Genomic DNA, 21,986 nt, shown 5'->3' with positions numbered 1-21,986 from the left:
ACAGCCCAGGCTGGAACTAAGGAGCTTGGCAGCCAAATTTCAGTTGCTCTATAATATGAAAAAAACCCAATGAAAAAAATTGTCTCCTTGTATCTTAACTTTCAAACAAGAGGATCAGCTGGATCCCCCAGTCATTAAAACACTGATTCATGTAGCACACAAGGTTAAAAATTGTTCCTCCCCTTTTTTTATGATTTAATCTAGGAGAGATTTTACATTTCTGCACACTCCCTGGGCAGGGGAGCAGACTGCAGATCTGAATACTTGTTACTGTTCAATAATCTGGAATAATTGAATTGATAAAAAAATGCATCCACCTTTTACTCATTTATAGTTTGTAGTTTTGAAACACAACTTCTCCTAAATTTAAGGTTTGAATTAATTCCCTCAAAAAGCACAGGAAAGATAATCTAGTTCTGTTATTCCATTAAGCCTGCTGCGCAATCCACAATGTACTCTGTGTCAAAGGAAGCTGGACACTAGTGAAAGGAAAAGAGGTTTGTAGAAAAAATTACTCATAAATCACTTTGAGTGGCCACAGCACATAAAAGCAACCTCAGCAGCAACAGACCAACCTTTTTTCTCTGTTAGCAAAAGCTACAAAACAAACCTCACCCTGCTCTCCACTGAACATTATCAGACTGAAAGCCTATACCGCTTTTTCCTGCCATACGATAGGAAAATCTGCTTCATTCAGAGACTGTTCAGCAATCCCACCTCTTTGGACTGTTATTCCAGCAAATTCATCTGCATTAAATGAAACCAGAAACCAAATATGGAACAGTACACTAATTAATGGAGTACATGGAAAATAATTTACTCGGTATAAAATGAACCAACACGAACACTAGAATGGGATATATGGCTCTAGAAATTTCTCCATTAATTCAGGCAATTATACATGAACCTAAAAAAAAACCCAAACAAAAAATCAACTATACACAACATTCATTTTAAATATCAAAATATCCTGTTACAAGTGAAGCTATTTCTTCCCCATCAGATAACACTCACAGATGTTTCTCAAGTGCTTTATTTTTATTGCTTTTCATAAAAACTGTCTTCAGTATTTTACAGAACATGACAACCTGTGGACAGCATATAAATTTCCAAAGCACTTCACTTAATTACTAAATGCTTGTTAAGGTCCTTAATCATATTTTATGGGAAGAGTTAATGGCAATCTTGGCATGGTGCCCAATTTGGACAATATTTTCTAATCCATTTGAAATGAACCAGGATGAAATCATAGTCCTTTGTCTCCAAATGTGATGTTAGTTTAGCTTTTAAAGCCCTGCAATTTCTCTAAGATCCAGCAGAAAAGCCTTCCTTTAAAAAAAAAAAAGGTAGATAATCCAATACACAATAAATCTACTGAGGATTATTGCTGTGTTCGACTTTTGTAAGATATCCCCTATGCTGCAATGTCAAATAATAGGGACAAGTATCTCAGGGAAAACTAACACAGGGATAAGGTAACAAACATCTTAGGGTTCAGAAAGAAAAACCTCTCACAAGATAAATGTTTTCCCAAGATGTCTTCCCAGAACCTGACTACAAAGGAAATACAAAAGTACTGATGTCTTCTTATTAAACCATTTTACAGGGTACCCTACAAAACTGACACAGACATGTATAAAGTCCTGAAAATTGAAATTTTGCAAAGAGTACCCTCAGAAGGTTTCAGACCTGCAGTGACAAACATTCCTGAGTAACTTCAAACAGAAATATAATTCAAGCAAATCCAAGTGTTTAGTCTTATTCGCAATTTCTTGTGCCAGTAAGCTGGTAGGCTTATCCTAGGTATTGTTAATCTCTTCTTCAAAATACAAGGATAGTAAATAAATAACTTGAGAGGGGGAAGTAACTGGGTTATGGCATTAAATACCACCAAGTTGATGGTTCTACTCCAGAAAGGTTTTGCTTTGATGTTATAGCACAGAAGAATTTAGTCTTTTATTTCCATATCACTATGGCAAACATATAAATTAATTCCTATGTCCTCAACAGAAGCACGGAAATGGGTCTTAATTCTACTAGATTTTTTTATCCCTCAGTCTCAAGATATTCAAGACAATGTAGAAAAGCACAGTCAACAACCTGAGAACACATCAGAACAGAGGTGTGGAGTAGAGAAGTGTGGGAGCCTTTCTTCAGCTCAAACTTAAAAGCATATATTTATGACACAGATAAATAGTATCTCTGTATTTCTGCCTCTATGTGTGCACACACTTTTGTATTTCTTTAATAACAGTTCTATATTCTGACATGTAGTTTTTAACTACACTGGTGAAAGTGTGTATAACATTCATATTGTACATATACGTGTGTATATATATATTTATACATATACATTTGTAAATACATTTATATACATATAATATATACATAAAATTTTTTTTTTGTAGTAAATGTATCCATTTTCTATTATAGTAAATTATTTCATGTATTCTTTCCACTAAATGGCAAATCCCAATAAATTATAAATTGCCAAGTATAATTGCCTTCTCAACCCATGCTAAGAGTCAGCAATTTCAAATCATATCTCCTAGCATCTGTCAGTAATACAATCCTTTGTACAGTGTCACCAGCATCCTTAATAGTTACAGAAAGGTTTCATTTTGACAACTGAAAAGCTCCATGAAAGTGCCATGGTTTTAAATTGTCAAAGAGCATATACAGTAATATTTTGCCCTCTGACAACTATTGTGAAAACTGAAGTGCAGAATGGAAAATGTTAGCACCATGTGGCTCTAATTGTGTGTAACTTATATTTCATGAGTAAGCAATGCAGTAAACCCTGCCCTTTGGTAAGGTCCTAACAGCCTTGTGCTCAGCACTGGTGAGGCCACACCACAAATCTTGTTTTGGGGCCCTCACTACGAGGAAGACTCTGAGGTGCTGGACCATATCAAGAGAGGGGAAATGAAGATGGAGAAAGGCCTGGAGCACAAGTCTTACAAGGACCAACTGAGGGAGCTGGGGTTGTTTAGCCTGAAGAAAAGGAGGCTCAGGGGAGACCTTATTGTACCTCTTGTAATGAAGTGGGGGTTGGCCTCTTCTCTCACATAAAAAGTGATAGAACAAGAAGAAATGGCCTCAGTTTGTGCCAGGGAAGAATTAGATTGGTTATTAGGAAAAATTTCTTCACTGAAAGGGTTGTCAAGCACTGGGGCAGCTTGCCCAGGGATATGGCTGAGTCACTGTCCCTGCAGGTATTCAAAAGATGTGTAGATATGGCACTCAAGGACATGGTTGAGCGGTGGACTTGGCAATGCTGGGTTAACAGTTGAGCTCAATCTCAAACGCCTTTTCCAATGCTAAATAATTCTGTGATTCCTGGTTACCCCATCACAAAGTGGCAAACCAGTTTTTGTCAGTCTCTACTGATGTCATGGTTTAAGAATGGTATACTCTAGTTTAGTCTTCCCTCTGAAACCACTCCAAGCCATGCACCATTACTCATTCCTCCTTCCCCTGCAGCAGGCTGGAGAGGAATATTGGAGGCACAAAAGGTAAAGATCACAGGTTGAGATAAGAACAATTACTAGAAACAGCAGTGGGGCAAGAAAACAAACAGTAAAATCAACAATATTAATGTACAACAGAGAGTGATTCCCACAAAGAAGTTCTCTGTGGAGCCCACAATCCAACCACTGCCATGCCACCCCGACTGCTCCCTTTGGTCCAGGACCAGCACCACATTTACTCCAGCAGAAGGAACCTCTTCTCCTTGGTAGAAACTCCCTTCCCCTGACCCTAGCAATGATGTAAGGCGGTATAGAACAATCTCCAGGTCCTAGCCATATTGCTCCTGGCAACTGCAAAAATTAACCCTGTCCTGGCTGGAAACAGGACAACTATCATTTCTCTCTGCTGTGGGAAATAGTGCAGGCTTTGGTGAAGGGGATGTGACTGTAAGGTGAGACAAGAGAAATACATAGAAAAGAGAAAAAAATTATCATGTTTAGTAATGCATTTAAATACTTACAGGTGGGGAGGGATATTAAGAAAATTTCAAGAAATGAAACTTGAGGACTTCCTTAGCAACCATCTGCTTTAGTGGACTAGACTGGGAGTATAGCAGGGACACAGACTTCCTCTTGAAAACTCTTGAAAACCAAATTCCAAAGAAGCTAGACTCTTAAACTAGGGGGAGTTTAATACAAACTTCATAATGCTCCTCATTTTTTGGCAAGAATGTAGCATCTGGCTAAAATACTTGTCTCCCACCAATTTAAACTATCTTCAGCCTATGAGTAAGGTATGTTGAGTAATTGGCACCAGAATGAGCACAAGTATCAGAGGCAAAAACAGAGGAGGATGTTTGCAAAGCAGCAGCCCTGCTATTGAAGCAGGACTTTCACAGCCATGCTCTTAAACCTTTGTAAACACAAAAGCAGGGGATTACATAAATGTGAGCATAGAAACATGGAGACAGAAAGTCATGGATGACAAAAAAAATGGAAGAAAGATCCAATTTTCTCTATGTAACACTGCCCACTTTTCACCTGTTTTCCAGAATTTAGTCTCCAGCGTCTCTACCTCCATCCAAGAGCACTTGAAACCATCTGATTTGTGATGTAGAAGGAAGTTCTTCAACCACAGACCAGTTACAGTTGCCCTCCTGCTACCAAAACAGCCAAATCCACCCTGAACCTAATAATGCTAATTGCTTCCACATTTCTCTTTCAGACAATGGATTGCTCCTTTTTAGCTCCTGATATCCCAGACATGGAATACTCTGTTAAAAGAGACAACATGCCAAATATTCATCATTTGGTTAGGGTTTCAACTACTGCAGGCTTGCCTGGATTCCTATCAGTGGCCAGGAGTGAAAGAAAAGGCTCCACCTCAGACCACTGCAGATACACATTCTCTGTGCTTGCAGCAGATAAAGAAAGCAGGAGGAACCTGATCTCCACCTCCGTGAGCAGAGTCAGTACGTATAATCTATCAAGACTCATAATTTTCAATTACAGAACACTACCAATAAAAAATACTGATCCTATTCTGTCAAAAGTCTAAAGAAACAATTAATTGACATTCACAGAATGAGCACAACACGGAAAAAGGAAAAAAAAAAAAATCCCAAAGCTAAATTCAAGCCATCTGGTAATATCTTTTAGACCAGCTAGACAAATTTAAATTACTTTTCCCAGAATCTCTCTATTCTCTCTCTGGTCTTGCTTCACTTAGATGCAGGGAATCTTAATTTCTGCTCTATCTAAAGTACTTCTCACTAAGTTCATCAGGAGACAAACTTAGCTATTATTTCTTTGTTATATCCTTTAGAGTGAATGCTTAATTTCTCTTTCATAAGGATTCTGCATTTAGAGGGAGTTATGTCACAAATTTCTAAAGATTTGGAACAACATCTTAAAAATTGAAGAGTCCTTAGATTTCTAATGCTTATAATCATATAAAATACAAGATAAATTTATCTATGTGGAATTGTAGTCCAACTTCACCGCTGCTGTTTTGATCACAAAGCTGTGTATCAAATAGGTAGTATTGAACAGAGGAAAGCCATTTTCCTATGGGATTTAGAAATATCTCACTGTAACAAAAAGAAAATATTATCACAGAATCACTCTCTGAAACCCCTAACTCTCATCATGTCACTCTTCTAAATTTGATGGCAATGACAGAAACTGTTAGTTGCTCCCTGAATTGAACAGACGTGAAGGAAAGGCCCATCACAGGACAAAAGTAGCACAAGGACAAGCAATGCAATCTTCTTTACCACTTGAGCATTTGCTTTGGAAAAGCTTTCCACTGGAAACAGTGGGGCAAGGAGTCTGTCAGCCTTAAGGTGGATTTTAATGTATTTACTACAGGAACTGATATCCAATCTAGCCTTTTTGATAATGCAGGTATTACCTTGAGGCTTCATCATTTTGTTTTAGAGGCAAACAAGTTCTTTCATAGTAATTAACTACCTTTAAGTGGATATGTCCTTTATGTCATCGTAACTCATTTATAGCAAAGCAACTATTAGAGAATTTTAGTTCAGCCTGAAGCCATGAGTGCCATCACATCTATTTTCTGCCTTGACTAAATTATACAGGATATGGAAAATATTGTCCTGCCAAGAAGCCTGCAGCCTGAGAGGCTGTTGTGTGTAAATAAAACACATGTAATATAAAAAAGTATATGTAATACATAAAATATGTGTAAATAAAAAAGATGTTACATTCCTCAGAAGTTTTTGTTCCATGTTTGCAAATATTCTAGAGGCAGAAATAGTTTCCTTTTCTTATCTTTCTGAAAATTAAAAGAAACAAGAAAACACAACAATATGAAAACCTCGTGAATTGTAACCTTCCTGAATAAAGAATTCAATTAAATTTGCCATTGCTTTGTGGAGGGTTACTTATGACATAAAATAAATACAGGAAGCTTCAGACAGAAAAACTGTTTGAAGTTACATTGTAAATGAAACTCTTTAAAAAAAATATTACATTCAGTGTAATCAGATGTTCAATGTAATGAGGGTAGTTAGCTAAATCATTTGTCATTAGATTCACTGATTATAATTGCTTCCTTAGCATAACAGACTTGCATTTACCTCCTAAAATGATATCCAAGAAAGCAGCAACGTAGGGAGAAAAACACAACAAAAAAAACCAAGAAAACTCTTGAAAAATCCACTTTTTTTTTTTCCCCTTTACTGCTTGCTTTAATTTTTCTTCTATTATAGCTGTACAACAGGCTACAGAAGTAGCTGCCAATAACCCTGGACACAGCTGACTTCAAAGAATAGCTCCAAATCACACAGAATGGTAGGCAGGAAGGAAGGAACATTTTTTCCAGACTTTCTTTCTCTATTGATGCACAGGCGAGTTAATTACTACACAGTGGTAATTAGCACCCACACCAGTGGTGGGGATGCACAGCAACCCTCAGCTGTCTTTCCCACAGCATGATCCTATCTTTGGAGTAAAGAACTGGGTCACCATATAATCAGGGGTGTCAGAAGAAAGTGCCATGCTGAGGATAAGAGAAAATTAATGGAAAAGCAGAACTCTCCTGACCTCACCTTCATCTATTATTTTTCTCATTTCCTCTGTACATTCTCAATCCTAGACACCATAACATCAGAAAACAAATTTTGAAGGTGCTTAGATGTTTAAATGTGAACATATACTTCTGAAGAAGCATTAATAATGTTCATCTATCTAAAAGCCATTAATTTCCCTAAATTCTTATTATCTAAAAATTGTGTTAGACATTTTTATAGACATAGACAGTTTTGGAATGGAAGCACATATATGTATGTGCAGTTCTCAGCAGCTATAGACCACCATAGCTTGCTCCTGCAGTCAACAATGAGAGCGAAGCACACTGCAGAGACACAGAAGCTGGAAGTAGGCTTGGTACAGCCCCAGCCCTGCACCCTGCTGAATGACCTGTGCCCTGAATATCCTCTCTGCCTTTGTGATACATCCCTTATGTGCACAGACGTTTCCAGGAAAAAACCTCTCAAAGCATAGATGTGCTTGGACTTTTCTGATTAAGCAGCTAACCAGAAGAACCTGTAGGAAACTGCATTTTAATAGAAAGTCATAAGAGGGACAGCTTTCACCCAGAATGAGAATTCACACTACAAAAAAAAATACCCAAAACCCATCACAGTCAGCAAAAAAAAAGATTAATCTGCTAAAATGTCAAATACAGAGATAGGAAGACTGAAAGAGCAAGCTTCCTACTCTATACTCAAATTCCCATCCTGGGCCAGCAAGTCCAAAACTATGCTAACTTGAAACATTACAGAAGTTTTCATTCTGACACTGAAAGTCCATTTTCAAAAATGGCTAAGTTTTTGCAGGAAGCAAACCCCAAACCCCATTTCTGTAAGGATAAAAACAGTTCTCATATCCAACTAAATGTTTTACTTTGAAGTCATTTTTCAGTCCAAAGACTGGTCATGCAGCTAACCTGTCAGGGTCTGTCCCAGCTTCTAACAGGCTTGCATCACAACCAACCTGAGCATCACAGCAAGGACCATAAGATTTATTTCTGGGCAATGCAGTAATAGATATCATACTGAACCTTACTGCAGGAAATAGACCTTTACCACTTATAAAGACCATATTCAAAGGACAGAATACATTTTAAACAAATAAATCTTGAATTGTAATTTTGAAACATTGCTGCTTCAACTTTACCCTCACATTTTTACAATTAACATGAGTCAAGACTTGCAAGCCAATACTTAAATCAACCAAGCAGTCTGAGTAAATATAGTGCATTTGTGAGATTTTGTTATTCCTATCAGCATTTGTAGTAGTAATGGATTTGAACACCATTGTGTCCTGCACCATTGAACCAAAATAATGTCTGGTATCTGTAACAGCAAAAGGACTGATTTAGGATGAAAAAAGCCGTTTTGAAAATCAAGGAGTAACAAAGGAGAAAGATGGGGACAAGTGGGAGGAGGAAAGAGAATACAGAAAGGTCTGACTTAACCATAGTGGTCAGATACACAGGTTCTTTTTAGTCCACTTCTAAATCAGAAGACAACTGCTGAGCTATCAAACACATAGTAATAAAGATCTTGAAAATCTCTGCTGACTTAATTACTTTCATTCAGATGTACTGAATGTTTCTCATTAGCAAACAATTTGATCAGGTTCAATTTACACTGCTGGCAACTACTAGCACCAGGTCAGTTCTCAAACAGAATTTGAACATTTATTTATAATTCACCAATTCTGTTTCTGTAACACTGATAAGGAAAATAAAGTTAAGTGCAATTTGAAAAAAATACAGCATGATTAAGAATAATTGTGGGATAGATGCTGAAAATTTCTCAGCAGACTGAAATTTTGTAAACTAGGTTGTTTAGTTGGTTTTCTTTAAATAACATCTTTATTTCAGTAAAGCACATCCTACATACTGCTGGTGTAGAGGATGTTGCCTCAGGAATTGTAAAAGAACTCAACTTGAGCTTACCTTAGAATAAAAGTTCCCTTATATTACTAATACAATTCAAATAGCTAGGGTTAAGTTCATTACAGAAGATGGGGGGATATTTCCTCCATTCCACATAAGCATGGAATTCTATAACCAATTTTCAACTGTCTTTCATGCATTCTCATAAAAATGATAATCTTATCAATGACTATTTCATAGCCAAGGTAGTACTTGCAAAAGCCCCAAAGCAAGAACCATGAAAGACAGAAGCTCTTATGATGCTCAAATCAGTGTCAATGAGGGCACTTTTGCACCTGGATTTATTGCATCAGTTGTGCTACTGTGGAAAAGCTAGGCAGAGTTCCGGAGTTATAAATGATCTCTCCAATGAAAGCAAAGGTTCAGCTTCTTGACATAATGGCTTATACTTCCTGAAATCCACTAAAATTTTCCTAATATGTCTTTTGATTAATTCTGTATATTAATAATCTGTATATTAATCCTTTAAAAACACACATCAGTATGAGATCCATCACTCAAAAATACTCCATGTACTAAAACTTTAACAAGACTTTACTACAAAAAATTAAGATGCGACTGAGCAAAGCTACTACTCATTTTTTAATTTACTCTCCTGCTTGGGTGCATACCAAGCTAGGCTTGAAACTGTGACCATACACAACCAAGGGGTCTCTTTTATTTAACATTATTATTGAAGCCTTATTAACTCAATGCATCAGGAATAAGAGAAGCTGAAATTGTTTCCTGAGTTCTCATCAATGGATGCCTTGGCTGCAGTGTCACTGCCAAACATTGCTTTCTTTCCCACTAGTCCCCATGCTCTTCTCCCACTACTTTTTTCCATAGCTGTTGCTCCCACTTGCTTTTGGCTGCTGTAGTAATGGAGAGATTACAAAATGGTCATCAGATGTTCATCTAACAAGCAAGCAGCACATTCCTTTTCTGTGGAGAAAGAATGGCTTATGGGTTGTATCTCGAATGACTTCTTTTATTACTGATTAAGAGGTGCTGCACAGAGGATTTCTTCCATGTGAAGAGTTTTAGTATTATTACACTTGTGAATGTTTCCAGGGAATATTCAATTTAATTTTTTTGTTCTTCTTTAGAGCAATTACCCAAATGTTAATATCTTTTGCTGCTGTAGTTACTTCATTAGATTCTCCTGGCCAAACACCTACACAGGCTAGCAAAGAGCAGAACAAGAATGAAGCATCTGCTTTTCTGTTTTTCCTCTTCACATTTTGTCAGTTACTTCCTGAAGCTGTTTGTGCTGCACTTAAGAAATGGGTACAGTTCACCAGAAAGCAAACAAATCAGTTACTGGGTGTTCTCATCAGGCATTAGAGAGCTGAAAAAACCCATCAATTCTTTTCCTGTTCTTCTGACTGGGCAGAGATACTCATAGTAATTTTTATTAATGATAAGTTTTTCATGGTAACTTTTTATAAAATTAGGCCTTGAAGCTTAGCAACTCATCAGAGCTGTGAGTCACAACACTGTAAAGAGGAATGTACCTCGTTATGGCCACAGCATGAATGGAGGACCTAACCCATGAGGTAAGCAAGGTCAAGGAACACAAGAGCATAGAGTCAGGAAGAATTTATTTTAAGGATTTTCATGGCAGGTTAAATTAGTCCTATTCATAGAAAAAAAAACAACACAAAAAGTCTTGCTTTGTCTAACTGACAGAGTCTCTTTCCAACACTAGCTGATTTCATTTAGGCCAAATACTGGCATGACCAAAGTTCTCTGTAAAACTGATTTATAACATAAGCCTTGTCACCTAAAATATTCAGGAGGCACTTTTTTTCCCAAATTAGAAAGTGTGAACACAAGAACAGGGAAAGCAGACTAAATAAATACATTTCTCATTGACATACAAGTGCACTGACAGAGATGTCACACAAAAAATCAAACATACCATACTCACTGAATATACTAGGCTTTAAAATCGCTTTTGCTATAGCAGTACTTAGATTAAAACAGAATCTAGAAATCCCTCTGCTTTAATAACAAATAAGATAAATAATTTTGCAAGATCTGTGAAGAAATCCTTCCAGAGAAAGGACCAACAGGTGAAGGAATTGCAAAGAGACCCTCATTTATCTTCCCCATTGTCCTTGAGATTTTTTTAACTCCTGTTCTCTGCTGTTTTTAAAAACTGCCTAATTGTCCTTGTGAAATGGCATTTCCATCCAATTCAAGAATTTTAGAAGTGAATAGATGTGGTTTTACCACTACACACTTCAACTCACGTGGCAAGTAAGAATACTCAAAAAGGTATTTTTCACAGACACAGTGGGACACAAGAGTGACCTGTGTACTCATTTTCCTTATTTTGCTTCATAATTAATAGATTATTTTTGAAATAATAATAATAAAAATAATAATAGAAATTCTCTCTGTATATGCAACTCCTCAATGAAATATGTACCAAAATACACATCTGCATAATGTCTACATATACTGGCAAAGTATGCTCTCTGTATAATCCATAGCCAGCACTGATGCAGGTATCCAAATATGTCTGTATTCCCATTAGTATGGTGGGGTGTGGGAAGAAAGGGCAGAAAAAGAAAATTGTTTTTCAAGTCCTACTCTGTAGAAATTAGGTAAATATGGTCTATAAAATCAGATCATAATGTGTAACAATTCTGATTCTCCATTTGTGATCAAGTAGACCTTTCCTTTTCTATATGCCTTAGTACAACAACCTGGAGGCAATAACAGCTAAAACTTTCTGGAGAAAACAATTTTGGTAAAAATAACTTAACAGTGCAGAAATCAGAAAAGTCAGAATCATAAATCTTGGGTCTTACTCAATCATGAACCAAAAGCCAGCCACCATACAACACATTTCAGTTCAAAGCTGTGTCACAGAAACTGAACTGAAAACCAGAACTGTGTAAGTTAATTCCAGGAATGTTGGTTTATTACCCACCGTAGTTTCTGGTTATACTGCTTGACTTTTTCTAGTGAGGCAGCATTAATCTGAGCTTGAAATTCTTCCACTGAGACGCTGTCTCTGTAATAGTATCCTTCCATGCTCTCCAGTGCTGTGAAAAGGGAGAGTGGAAAAGAGAAAGATCAGTATTAAATATTTAGTAATTGCCTTCTTTGTAGTTTTGTTCGCACACAAGTGAATTACTTTTTAACCTTGAGGCTGTGACCCTACTGTGAATTGCTGAGCTGTTTCCGTATGTCATCAAATTCATACAGATCTCTCTTAAAGATTTCATTTACAAAAGAAATTGTATTTCTTGCCCTGTGGAAAATATAAAGGAGGAGACTAATTTGAGTTCCTTTGCTCTAATTAAAGTATTCCTGCCTTTTGAATGCAAATGTGGGGTTTAATTCTGATATATCCTGGAAGAAAACAGTAGAATGAACTGGAGTAGAGGAAATAAAGGAGCACCATAATTTGTACAGAGGGACACCTAGTAACTCCTCATGAAGCCAAATTTTGGGAGATGTGAAGCACCTCACCTAGAGGTTTCTCTAGTTATACTCACTGATAATGTGAATACTTTCTTCTAGGTCAAGTAAAGCAAATTTTTCTGGATCTCTGAAAATGGCCTAGAAGTTCCTTTTCAAGGTAAGTGAAGTCAAATACTCATCGGTGCCCACCTTTGTGTATTCCTCTCACCAAGCCAAGGATGAATATTGCTACAAGAACTCAGGAACAAAACAAACTTCAATGAAAGGATTCTCATGAAAATTTGGGCTGGAAATATTAAGATCTTCACATTAATATGTCAATCACATTATAACATAAACCCCAACTCTTGGTGAAATACGACTTTTTGTGGAGAAGCATTAAAGGCTTTACAATTAGGAACATTGCCACTTTAGTAATCCAAACACATTCTAAGAACTCATCACCCTACCAGAAAATGCAAACCATAAGCAGAGTTTTCATGGAAACATGCTGCTGCCTTACAGCTTCAGCTGCACTCAGAATATTAATTCTGCTTGTATTGCTTAATATGACCAGTTAATAAATAATTCATTCATTGTGAAAGAACATGCAAATTGCACTCCCCTTCTGTGCTTTCACAGTTTGTAATTCTACTTCTGCAAAAAATATTAAGTTTCAACAGTCAGACTTGATTCTTCCTTGGTTCTAAGTCACACCAGAAAGCTCAAACAAAAATAACCACTGAACACCGTTTATAACAGTACGTTAACACAAACAGAATTGATAATCCCTACTGCTTATTTTACTGGCATGAAGTTGGTTTTATTCAATTAGATTATCCAACCAGGAAACTCAGTCATCTGTGAGGACTGGCAGGAGCACAGAGTTCTGTCCCTGTGGAGCCATGCTCACAGGTGCAGGCAGGGACTCACATGCTCTGTGCTTTGTCCCTGCCCTCGCTGAAGGGTTTAACATTTTTCTACCCAGCATATTAGAAAGTTCTTCTTTCTAAAGTTCTAAAGGAAGCTTTCATTACAAACATGTCTTCTGTGGTATTCTTCAATGCAAGATAGGATATTACAGTCTGGAGGCACAGAATAAGTGATTGGGAAAGCAACCTGGAAGGACAGGTGGACTCAAAGGGTGGTAGCTAACGGGGCATGGTCTGCCCAGGGGCCCACTACACATCAAGTACCACAGGTATCTCTGTTCTTCAGTGTCTTTATCACTGACCTGGGGGAGGTAAGACAAGTTGGCAGCTACTGCCAAACTGGGACAAGCAGTGGATTACACCCAAGTGCAGGGCCACATAAAGAGCCAGGCCCTTCACATAACGAGACAATCCACACAAATTGAAACAAGAAACATTTCAACTCAATAGAAAGAAAGAGCTTCTTCACTATTAGGGCAGTCAAGTAGAGTAACAGGTTACCCAAGAGGTTGTACAGTTTCTGTCCCTGGGTGCTTGCAAGATCCTACTTGTTAGACACCCAAGCCACCTGGTTTCATGCCACAGCTGTTGCTGCTGAAAGTGGGAGGTTGGAACAGATGGAATGTTTGAATAGAGATCTCCTGAGGCCCCTCCCAATCTGAATTATTCTAAAACTCTATGAAAAACTAAAAAAATAATTGTAAAACTATACATAATTAAGACACTATGTAACAATTTCAAGTAACCAGAATTTTAATTTTAAATAGTGTCTTTAAATTTACTGCCGAGATCTTAAGTCTAATGTAGGAAGAAGAGAAATCTAAATGCCAATAGCACTATCTCAACATCCTCAGCCCCAGTCCTGCAAACCAGGATCCTTTTCAATGTATACACACTTGTGTATGTGGTTGAAACTGTTCTTTACAACTGGAGGGATAGATAATATAGCGTGGGCAAACAACAAAAAAACTTCAAAAAATATTATGGTGCCAATCATGTAAATATGTAGACTTCTAATGTTAGGCATGGAGCTATGACACACAATAGCGAAACACAGAGATAAACACTCTGATGTTCACTGACCCTTACCTTTGAAGAAGTATTCCAAAATTACCATGATTTTCTATATGTTCCATTTGAAAATACCATAAACCATTGCATTTTAAGCAGGAAACAACTTACCTATGTTTAGATTGGGAGAGCAAATATTCACAAATATTCACAGAGAAACTTAAATTAGCGGCTAATAAATTTCAGATAGAGTTGGGAATCTACTGAGTTAGTTTGATGGCAGGTCACCCAAACCTCATAGGAAAGTAAAAAACAGAATCCCAATCCACTCATTAATGAGATAAAAAAAACCCTCAAAAGAATGATTTTAACACTAGGATTTAAAGATTTATCTAGAACTTCTTGTTCTTGGAGACCAATGGACTATTTAAGAGGATGAACCTTGAAAATTAAAGAAATTTGATATGATAAAGAAAGAAGAAACTTTCCTTTCTACTGAAAAATATTAAGCAGATATAACCACTTGAATGGATTCTTATTCTTTTCCTTTAGCTGTCTACAGAGATGCTTACCCTAAGAATCAAATTTTTTTGTACTTTTGGAAACTTAAGTGGAAAAATATTGCTAAATAAATCCTGTAGCACACCGAATCCCCTCCTCAATCTAAAAAAAATAGTATTTCCAGGAATTCAGCTGAACCAAGGTATTTTCTGTTGTCTCTAAAGTGCTTTTTTTGTCTGCTCTACTGAAATTTGCCTCCTGCTCAGTGTTCTCATTTTTCCCTATGACTGAAATCAATCTGTCCAAAAGAAAGCCACCAAAGTACTCATTAGTTTGCTTAAAAATCAAACTCCTAGGATCTTATTTTTATAAAAATGGTGCATTTTAACTTTATAGTAAGTTCAGCTATTTATTTATGTTCCTGTGTACTATTTACTTTTACATCCTCCTTGTCTATCAGAAACCAAGCTCCCCTCTAAAACTTCATTTGTATGCCTGACTTCTGCCTATTCCACACAGACCCTGGAAGCCTTTCACAAGGTATGGAGTATTTTGAGCTCCCTGTGAAATGAAAGGCGGCTCAAGGCAATCAGCAGCTCACATTCACCATTTCAGTGGAGCAAACTTCACGCTCCTGATGACTGTAATGACACGGCAGCTAACGAGGGCTGCTGTAATTTATGAAGAGTCTGAGCATCAGCACCACCATTCCTCACTTTGTAATGTTTGCAGAGCAATAAGTACATAAGCCTGAAAATGCTATTCAACTCTTCATAACATTTTCAGGAGACAGAATTCTGAAGGGGATAGCAATTTAGTCCTCAAATATGAAGTAATGGGAAAAGATTACCGTAGCATTTGAAAAGCAAAACACTTTTAAGGGAAAGTTTCATAGTCTGACTATTGTCCATTAATGGCTAAGAAGAACACAACAATATTGATAAATGAAGATTCACTCTTTGTGGTTAGAATCATGTAACTGGCATAAATTTAGAAAATTATAACCATGCCCCAATTTTTTATTACAGACATCAGAATTTCTTCAACTTACATTTCAATTAAAATTAAAACATTAAACAACAACTAAACATAAGCATTGTACCCTTATAGCTACAGAGAATTTAAATCAGAGTAAATAAGTGGGAATTTAAAGAGAGTTAGTTATTATGTGAAAGAAGCAGGGCAAGGGGAATTTAACCTCAAGTTACCTTGTGAAAAAAGTACTGGATGGATTTTAAATCCTCCTCCATTCTTCAGCCTTTGAGGAAGCTGTTCAAAATGGTAACCATCAAGATAGAAGTAAACCTTCAGTGTTTGTCGGCTTCCTTCTGCTTGGTATGTGATTGGTACATCTAAAAATACAGTCAGTGTTACAATTTCATTGTAAGCAATGACACATTTTTTTCCAGAAACTGTTGCACACAAAATTCATGCAGTTAGATAAAAAACAAAAAAAAAACAAATAAAAAACCACTGCAGACACAACATTCTGTATTTTTCGTTATACATTGTTTCCATAGATAAGTTCCAAGTTGAAAACAGTCACAACAAAACATAGTGATTTGCATTATTATTATTGCATAGAGGTTGTTTTTGGTTTTTTTACTGTGAGCATAACTCACATTGTACCTGAAAGGTAAAGATTCCAAAGGAGCATTTTGCACTACTTATGGTAATAAGAAAAAAGACTTATTTTCCCTTATTTTTTATTCATAATCAAAACCGAAAAAAAATAATTTGCCATTTCTTGACTATTATAAGCATTGTCAGAGTGACTGTGGTGGCTTCATTTAAACCAAAAGAAAATACAGAATTCATTACAACCTTTGAACACATGGAGTTTCTGTTTATTAGCACAGACACCTCAGTTGAAAGATCCTGCAATATGAACAGCTCATGACAGAGGTATAGCATTAACTCCCCATTAGGAGGCCCTCCTGGAACTGCATTTCCATGCTGTTACCTGGTTTAGCAGGGCTTCTTTTTAAAACACTCTGAGCAGGGGCCTTACTTGAATCAAACCAAAATAACTATGGTCTTACACAGGCTAAATCCTACCTGACTATCAGCCCTGTGCTACTGAATTCTCCCGAGCGCAGGCAGCTTTGTGGAGCTTTGTGTCTTCTGGTTTTGGTTATTGCAGAAGTTCTCTCCAGTGTGGTCTTAATCCAGCAAAGGAATTGTTTCAGAAGGGCTTGATGTGAAGCAGACATGCTTTCCTCCCTTCCCAGGGGACTTATGAGACAGGAAAGAAATGAGGCCTTTTTGTTCACTAAACAAAGTTCACTGCAGGAAAATATCTACTGGCCAAGCATATATATTAATAAAGGAATGGCTGAAAATGAGCAAAGGGCATGAACAGCAGACTGCAAAGACAGTCCTTTCCTGCTGAGTTGGGCAAGTTTTGCGAGGAAGAGTTCAGGACCCTGATCATCTGCAGCAGCAGGTCTCAGAGAAAGCTTCTTGCCCAATTTTATGTGACCCTAATAGTGCCTGCCCTGTCCTTTCAAGGAACTCTTCAAAAAGTTATTTATTTTCCACACAAAAAAATGAAACATGGCTTCTGCTTCTTCATCTTGTATTGGTTGTATTTCCCTACCAAGACCTTCAAGCTATTTTTACACATTTCTTCAACAAGGATCTGGGTCTTCCAGGGACTTTCCTGGTGCAGCCACATATTCCCAATGGAAAGTTCAGCTAAGCAAACAATTTTGCCCCAAGGTTACTGACATTGCCAGATAATGATTCTGCATTGTCACTGATGACAGCTGTATTTCAGTACATCTAGGAATATCAGGAGAGCAATACATCTACTTATTCTCCATTTTTCCAAGTTATGTAAGATTCCCTCTGGGAGGTAACATTCTAGGAACAAAAAATGCTACAAAACCAGTAAAACCCCGATATTAATTACTCACTTGCAACTAGTGGTTCTGGCTCTGATTGTCTGAAGTAGAAAGTAACTTTTTCCAAGTCAAACAATGCAACCAATGTATCCTCTAACATAGCTTGTTCATCAGCCTAAAAAAGGGAAAAATAAAAAGTGGAAAGGTCATTTCATCCAGATGTTTTCCCAACCAGAAATAATATTAGACAGGACATAAAATTAACTCCAGTGTTGCACAACATTTCACTGCTGCAGTGAATAACCTGCTTAATTCCTAGATGAGGTAAATATCTTTGTTTCTTTTGGCATTTTCCCTTTTATTACTAGTTCAAGATTATTAAAATTAATGTTATCACATCATACAGTAAGTTAATAGGTAATTTATTGCTATTATTATTTCTCTTGTCTTTTAATCAAATCATTCTGTCATTATTCTAAAAGACACCAGATATTAACACCTTGTCTTGCCACCAGGTCTATCTTGTAAAGCAATAGAAGGAAAACATGAAAACTATATTTTTTTTTTAGCAATCTTCTTTTAAAATTTCCATAACTTTAGGATTTCACTTATGAACAATATATAAGAGTTTATTGTGTCCACTCTTAGCACCAATAATTGAACCAGAAGCTCAGAGAAATTACAGTTCAGGATGACTTGCACTTCACCTACAGAACTCTAGGCACAAATCAAGTACATACATGTGCCAATATTCTGATTCCCACCTATAGTTCACTCTGTGTATCCCTAAGCTAAAGACACAGTTAAAGAGATCCAGGATTTCTCAAGATGCTTAACTGAAACTTTGAAAAGGAAAATAGTAATCTACAATTATGGTTATCTTGAGTTAACTATGCAGAGCAATTATAGCTTAAATCAATAATCACTATAAAGTAATTCCATTCATTATACAGCCATCCCCCGGCTCTTTAACAAGGGCCAAAAGGAAATCTGAGGCATGCATTTTTCCCCCTCTCAGAACTGAAACATTAGGATGGCAAAGAATAATAAATAGCTGCCCATAAATTGACAATAAATTATAATGTACAGAATTATAGAACAGAAGAAACTAACCCTGCGTTTTTCCCTGATCTATATAGTGAAATAGCATTTCCCCTTGTACTTATGAAAAAGCAAATCTGCTAGAAATATCTGGTCTTCTGGTTCAATTTATGAAGTCTATGGACAGAGTGATTTTGTCAGCAGAATAGTCTGAATACCATCGAGCAGCGTGGGAAACTCTTGCACAACTGCTCATTCTTTACTGAACTCTGGCCATAAAGAGTGTAATTTCCTTCAAATACCCTTGTTTAAAATAACATGGATCATTTGTAAGCCAAACAGTGCTGAGAAGGTATTGAAAAAGCTGCATTTAAATACATTTCCCTTGGTTAAGAACTGTTAGGCAGAAAAGACTGAACTTTATTTTCAATTGGACAATGCATACTGCTGATATCTGAGATTATGTGAAAATAGTTGAGTAGCACAAGTTTTCACTACAAAGGAAATCACTGCAATCTTGAAAGAAAAAAATATCATTATTCAGAGCTTTAAAGACAACAGTTGCTTTGTGATAACAGAACAACAAAGCACATGGAAAAACATTAGACAGGCACTAATAGAATTTACTCTTGAACTCTACATCACCTGGTAGTGTTACACATTGTCAAAATGTGTCCAGAACTCAAGACATGACTCCAAGCTTGCCAGACAGCGCTTTCTTCACATGGTCCTCATGTGAATAAAGAGTTCCCCTGTTTCTCTGAGGCCCGGATTTTATCTGTCTGTAAGCTGCACACACTCATGCAAGCCCAAGCATCACAACTGCCTGTGAGATTGTTGGTCACACTGGCTTAAGTCAGTAGTCTCCAACAATAGCATAGACTAAGACTTTATGACTGTGATTTGGAAATACCTTTAGTTTGTATTGGTTTCTTCTGCTTCTAAAGTTTCTTATGTCAAGTTGTCAGCAATTTGCTGCCGAGACAGACAAGGAGAGGAAAGAACATCTTTGATACTAAGAACATCATCTGTTATTTACACAGAGTTTTAATCTTACTGAGCAACTCCAGAGGTAGAGAAGACTGTCATGGAGCAGGCTATGCAGACTTTCACAGTTCCTCTGGTTAGCAGGAATCAGTCTAGTGTGAGAAGCATCTTAAATAGCTAAAGAAGCACTTTGGATAACTGAGGATTAAGGGACTACAAAGCCATGTCCCACTTTTAATTGTTTCTTAAGCCATGGCTCTTTGCCAAGGCTTGTGAAGAAACAACCAATTTCCAATTACTCTGACAGGCTACAAGGATTTTCCATAGGACAGGAACAAAACAGACCAGCACGTTTACACCTTCAACTACAATTCTTCGTGTACACCTATAGTTTTTACTGGGAAGGGTGATAAAATTACCTAAACCTGGTATTTTATTTATCTTGTATTGTTGCTTATTGAAAAATGAAGTTCTGCTTATCACCTAATAGTACATTCAACCTCAGGGAACAGCTACAACAGCAGTGAGGAGTCAAGGGTAGACTCACTATCTGCTAACTCAGAGCAAACAGAATTTGAGGAAAACTTATTTTCTGTATCATAATCAAGCATTTCCCAAATCTGTAATTATCTGAATGGTATCTTTTCCAAATAGCAGCTAACTAAGTAGCAAGATAAGTACAAATGACACAGAAGATCAGTTTTACATCTGAGATTATTTAACTGTGTGCCTGGTTCAGGGAGTGAAAAGGGTCTCTGACCAAGCAGGACACATGAGGAGCCTTACCAGGTTTGGAGAGAGCAGAGACTGGAAATGAAGGAGAAGACCTGCACTGGCTATCTGTTCCAACCACCTTCTGCTGGCCTCCAGGGTCTCCATTTCATATTCTTTGTTGTTGTCAAACATCTGATTTAAGGCCACCATCAGTTGCTCTGAAAACGCGCAGACTGTGGCCACCAGGCTCTGACAGAAGACCATGTCTCGCCTCAGTTGTATCTCGCTATCTGTGAGGTGTAAAAGCCAAAAGAGGAAAAGCAATATTAAGCAGAAGATTAGTTAACAGCAAACAAACAAGGCTGGAATTCTTTTCCTTTCTCTAAAAACAAGCCATTTTAATGTCAAGCAAATTATACATTTACAGCCTGATGTTATCTCCAGTTAATAGTACTCCATGACCCAGTTTTCCATTTTCCTCATTAAAATATTCTAATTCTAAAATTGCACATGAGTGTATTTAAAATCTGGAATCTAAAGTATTTCTCCATAAACAATGTACATTTCTCTCATAGATTCTAATGTACATGCCATAAATTCTATGTACTTTTGATGTCACAGGACAATGGAGGCAGGTCAGATCTCTCAGCTGCAATGTGAGAGCAAGTTGGGCCCACAAACATTTACTTTCCACCAGGAAGCAAGGACAGTCAGAAGCATTTAACATGACTTCATCATCTGGTTGACTCCACAGCTACCAGCTGGGGAGGGCAAATGAAGACTGTCTGCTGGAAAGCACAGTATTGCTACCAGAACACAATCTATCCAAATAAAATTTATATGAATGTCAATCTATAAAATAAGTACAGAGCAGCATCACATATCTGGGAAACGGCAGAGATTTATGGTGCCAGGAAAGTCCAGAGCAGGTCTATAGGTAGACAGCTATGGAATATTAGCAGCTGATTTAAATTAGGGACTAGCTAACCTACCAATCTTGTCTGAAGGGCATAAGTATTAGATTAGCTAAAGGTCAAAAGAATTAGAAAGGGAAACATATTCTCAATAAAGAGCAAAACTCTGATGATAAATATTCAGTGCTTCCTTCTTGTCCTCTTTTCTGAAGGTCTTCAAATAATTTTGTCATTATAAGCTGTTAGGCAAACATCAATCACAATGGTACAGGTAGATTTAATCTTTCTCAGAGCAAGAGAAGCAGATCAGGTGATACAGAGGTCTTTCCAAAGCCTAAACTATTTGTCTTTGCTACTAGATTGCTCTGCCTCTAAGAGGCTTAGGTCCTTTTCCAACATTTCTATGGAGCTGACAAGAATTCTGATAACTGGATAAGTCAGCAGAAATTATTCGGTGCTCACTAAATTACTACCAAATGTAAAAATGTGCTTTTTTGGACTCCAAATATTTCTCAAAGTAACCTCATTCTGTCTATTTTCCTCTGAGATCTTCCTCAGTCTTTTTCTCAGCTTTTGATAATAGTGAGCAGTCTTATGCTATCATTTCCATTCTATTTGACAGTTTCTCAGAACCTTGGGAATATTTTCCATAAATGATCAAATCATACTGTTTATGTACTGTG

The 21,986-nt window shown here is 37.1% G+C and overlaps 1 protein-coding gene across 1 annotated transcript in view; it reads right to left on the bottom strand.

The window, feature by feature from the left end:
* PREX2 (phosphatidylinositol-3,4,5-trisphosphate dependent Rac exchange factor 2) overlaps positions 1-21,986 on the bottom strand; it is a 169,117-nt gene that overhangs the window by 32,346 nt on the left and 114,785 nt on the right. The window contains exons 32-35 of the mRNA XM_015619412.3: positions 20,462-20,679; positions 17,720-17,822; positions 16,010-16,153; positions 11,882-11,996 (exon numbers count right to left, since the gene is read on the bottom strand). Of these exons, the coding sequence (XP_015474898.1) occupies positions 11,882-11,996; positions 16,010-16,153; positions 17,720-17,822; positions 20,462-20,679 (580 nt within the window). The remainder of the gene's footprint in view (positions 1-11,881; positions 11,997-16,009; positions 16,154-17,719; positions 17,823-20,461; positions 20,680-21,986) is intronic.

Source organism: Parus major, chromosome 2, assembly GCF_001522545.3.
Source record: "Parus major isolate Abel chromosome 2, Parus_major1.1, whole genome shotgun sequence".
Lineage (NCBI taxonomy): Eukaryota > Metazoa > Chordata > Aves > Passeriformes > Paridae > Parus > Parus major.
The sequence above is the reverse complement of the archived record's forward strand: the minus strand, read 5'-3'. Positions and strand labels throughout refer to the sequence as shown.